Below are 4,342 nucleotides of genomic sequence, written 5' to 3' on the forward strand. Positions count from 1 at the left end.
TGCTGAAGGACTTGGGCGTTCCTTTTCTTTTACCATCCCTGTAGAAAAGAACAGCTGAGGGAGACTCAGATGCACGGAACTTCCCCACATGTGATTTTAGTTGAGGTGAGCCACTTAGGCTCCTCCTGTCCATCTCTATCAGCCTTGGAGGCCCATGATAGCTAGACTCTGATGAGGACCTTGAAGAGGAAACATTAACATCTACATGGACTTTATTTTCAGTTTTCTTCTTGAATTTTAAAGTAAGAAACCTCTTAAAGGAAGATTTTTTTTTCTTGGAATACTTATCAGATGAGTCATTCTCTATCAAAAGTGAAGGGGAACTTTTAGTGATTGGCTTTTTGGTGATGTAGGCAAGTTCAAATGGAGGTGGTATATCAACAACTGAGGATGGAGTAGATATACCACATGGTAAAAGATGATTTCTCTGGGAAAAACTACCTGAGGAACCATTGACACACGGCAAAGACAAGCTGTCTTCTGTCCTTTTTATTCTACCATCATCCAGTACACAGCCATCACTTTCCCTGTAAACAGAGACAGGTATCTCTCTCCCTTCAACAGAATAAGATCGAGGATATAAAATGAAACGTCTTGACTTGGTTGGTACTGCCCTGTTGACTTCCATTGGTTTTCCTTCCACCGTAAATAAATTATTCCTGAAATCTGCTATGCCAGAGCCATTGCAGGAAGACCGTAAATCAGTTTCGGGTCCAGTTTCTTCTGGAACTGTTTCTGGGACATAGCCTGGCATTTTCCCAGACAGCGACCGTGTTCTAGTGACAATGCTTTTACGATCAATGGGCAGCAAGTTGTTTTCACCATCCATGCCTAATTCATCCCTTTTACTGTGATCAGCTCCTAAATCAGTCTGCCCATCATGAGCAATTTCATTTTCTGCAGGAAGCACATAAGGATCATCTAGGGAATCACTGCTAGTTTCTCTTTCCTCTGATTCATCAGGCACAATGGCTACTTTAGGGACAGCTAGATTTTCATGCAAGACACATTCTGCATTCATTTTATCATGCTTACAGATTTCTAACTCGTCCTCAAGTGGGATCTGTTGAGGTGGACTTGAGACACTTTTGCTGAGGCTGTTTGCTTTCACCTCATTGTTTTGAAGTTGCAGCTCATCTGACTCAGAGGTTTCTACAATACTTTCATTGTGCTCTTCAACAGTCACATCTTCCAGCTCTGGCTCCATCCCTGGACTAGTAGGTAGACTATCAGAGATCACATCATCTTCATCCAGAGAGGTCCCTTCCGTTTGAAGATTCTCTTCTGAATGTTCCATGGCTATTTCCTCACTCCATTCTTTCTCACAAGAAGCAATTTGACAGTCATCGTCTGTGTTTTCTGCATTCATAGTTTCTTCTTCCGCTTTCCCATAGTTTTGGCTTGCTTCACAGGCTACCTCTGATGTTTTCTCTTCACCTCTTCTCTCAGTGAGCTGGCAGACATCAATGGCATTTCCCGTGATTTTATTATTGTGCTCATCTGGGTCTGCTTCCTCCTCTTCAGCTGCTGCTTGATTGAAGGGCTCTCCTAAATAATCTTCAGCATTGATTTCATCTTCACATGGTTCTAGGCCAGAAGCTGTTTCTTCACTGGTCTTACCAGGCAGCATGTCAGGGCTTACACAGTCATCATTTTCTAACTCCCCTTCCATGTTCAAATCAAGCTCTGCATGGGCACAGTGGTCATGATCGTGTGCTAGACACCCATCTTCTTTTTCTAAAATCTCAGGCAGTTCTGTCTCCTTCTCCTGCCCTGCATTCCCACAACCTGGGGTTGATTCGTCTGCAGGTAATGGCACTACAATGGTATTTTCACAGGTATTGCCCATTAGTTCTTCATCTCTATTCAAAATGTTATCACTGTCAGTCTTACAATCACTATTGTCCTTAACCACTTCCAGGTTGTTAGAAGTTTCCCCCTTGTTTTTGGTTTCACTACAATCACCTAGGATATCCTCATCGTCATCTGCATTCTCAGAGGCATCATTATCCTCATCAGGGGCACCTGAGGACTCACAAAGTGCTTTGGACTGGTCACAGTCTCTGGGGGACTCTTCAGAGTCTGGTTCCATTGGTTCAGCAATATCTGAAGAGTTGGGGTGCTTATCTTCAGTGACTTCTTGATCACTGGTATCCTCATCATTAACAACGTTATCCTCTGCCTTCTCTACCTCTTCTGGAGTTGCCAAGACTTCATTTTCCAGAGAGGAATCTAAGTCGTTACAATCTTTGTTGGTCTGCTGAACTTCAGGAACTACAATGTATTCATTATCTGCCTCAGATTCTGAGCAATCAACATTGCATTGGTTTCCTTCACACAGCTCTCCATCAAAACATACCAGTTTCCCATTTGAGCATTTATTTAAGTTGTTGTTGGCATAAACACTGGATTTGCCCTCAGTGTCAACTGAGAATTTTGGCTTGGGAGCAATAGGTGGTTTAGGACCCCTAGACATAGAGTTCGGGTTATGAAGAATATCAGCCCTTGGCAGTGAAGGAGAAAATTTGGAGACAGCTACTGGAGAAAGATGTCCGATAATCTTTGGTTTCGGTGCTAGTGGTGGCTTTGTGATATCTGGAGTAAAGAGAAAAAAGCCATGTTAGTCATATTGGTTTCTTACTAAAGCAAGCAGAATTAACCTAGTTGATCTCCTACCATAGTGACTTCTACTGAAGAAGGAATCCAGCCAATAAGAGGCTCAGCTCTGAAAAGGGAACTGAAGGAGCAAACATATGCACTGTGCCTCCATGTGACACTGTAGTTACTCCAGGGAACATGGCTTAAGATCAAAACTGAACTGAGCTGAACTAGATGCAGCTGTAGCACATTTGGTGAGAGAAAGATGCACAGCTGCAGAGCCAAATGTGTATCATACACAGATATCCACAGATGGGTAACACCTCCCACGCTCAGAAGTACTAATGACCTTTAGTACTTCTAATTAGAAACCTTTTAATTCTGCCCCAGAAATCTGCCATAAGGTTAAGCAAGAATGCTGTGATTCAATGATGCTGAAGTGTTTCACTGCAATAAAAGAAATGCCTTTCAACCATAGTAGTTGTTCTTGTAACACAGTACAATGACTTTGTAGCAATGGTTTCAATTTCAATATGCAGTTTGCAGAATTTCAGCTTTGAACCAAATTAGTTCTACCAACAGATCAAGGTTGAACTCAACACAGCCAAAATGAAGTGAACACTTGGTGCTCAGACACAGTCTTCCCATCTGCCATTACCATGGTAACAAAATACTGAGTTAGATTTTGTTTGTCAAACAAAATCATGAGGGATAAGACGGTTTGCTAAAAGCTTGGCTAATACTTTACACTGATTAGATAGCTGAGCTATAGTGCACTGAATGAAATACTTCAACCCAAAACATGGAGAAAGTTACCAGTTTAAACTTAAGTTTTCAGTTTTCAGTGTATGCCTTCTTCAGTCCTTTATTTAGTCAAAAGGTCCTCCATCCTCCTATAAATGCTAGGACCCTTTGCAGGTACAGTGATCTCTGAACATAAAAATATACTTTAAAAGAGTGAATTATCTTGCAAGATAAGGCCAGTCAGGGTCTCTAAACTATTTCTAGTGGAGGTGCTGACACGTGTAAGGGAGTTCAAGCAGACTGACAATAAAATAGATTGAAGCTAGATGAATTAGGTCATATATGGCTATTTCAGTCACAGTACAGTTTACACGCCACAGCCACTTACAGCTGCCTCGGTCCTGAAATTAATATTCTTTAAATAACTACATGAAATGATGAAAAGCTGCATAAATAGGCAACAATAGGGATCCTCCCTCATGAGATTTTTGGATGGGATGAAATATGTGATGTGAAGAAGCCAACGCACCCAGTGGTTACAGATGGTAATAAAAGAAGGGTTTTGCTCTTACTAATGTTTCCTGGCTTTCAATAGGTAATTATATGGTTAATCAATCAGAAGTCTCTAATAATTTTAATTAACACATTCAAGTAGAAAAAGAGGAGCTCTACATTGTAAGGAAAAGCACAGGAAAACTATTTCACTATGAGAGAGAGGAGGAATTCTTCGTGCAACACACAGGGAGCAGCATCTCAAGAGACTCCATTTGAGACATGGTTCCTATAGTAACTCCTATCCTAAATCATGGTGTAAGTTTCAGGAAATGTAGCTACTATGCTGTAAAGTTTTAGTATTTTGGAATGAAAATTCTGACACCTGGAAGTGAAGACAATTAAATTCAGTAGTGCGCTACTCTGAGGATAAAGCAATACTGAATGCAAACTCTTTAAAAACAATTCTCTGATTGTTCTCATATTTAGTGTCATGGTACTTTTGTTA

At 40.9% G+C, this 4,342-nt stretch overlaps 1 protein-coding gene across 1 annotated transcript in view; it reads right to left on the minus strand.

The window, feature by feature from the left end:
- The window catches only part of FGD5 (FYVE, RhoGEF and PH domain containing 5), a gene marked incomplete at its 3' end in the record, with an annotated part of 77,096 nt that extends 74,506 nt beyond the window's left edge, over positions 1–2,590 (minus strand). The window contains exon 1 of the mRNA XM_009876326.1: positions 4–2,590. Within this exon, the coding sequence (XP_009874628.1) occupies positions 4–2,476 (2,473 nt within the window). The remainder of the gene's footprint in view (positions 1–3) is intronic.
- Between the last annotated feature and the right edge of the window lie 1,752 nt (positions 2,591–4,342).

This window comes from Apaloderma vittatum, unplaced genomic scaffold, assembly GCF_000703405.1.
Source record: "Apaloderma vittatum isolate BGI_N311 unplaced genomic scaffold, ASM70340v1 scaffold7409, whole genome shotgun sequence".
Classification (NCBI taxonomy): Eukaryota; Metazoa; Chordata; class Aves; order Trogoniformes; family Trogonidae; genus Apaloderma; species Apaloderma vittatum.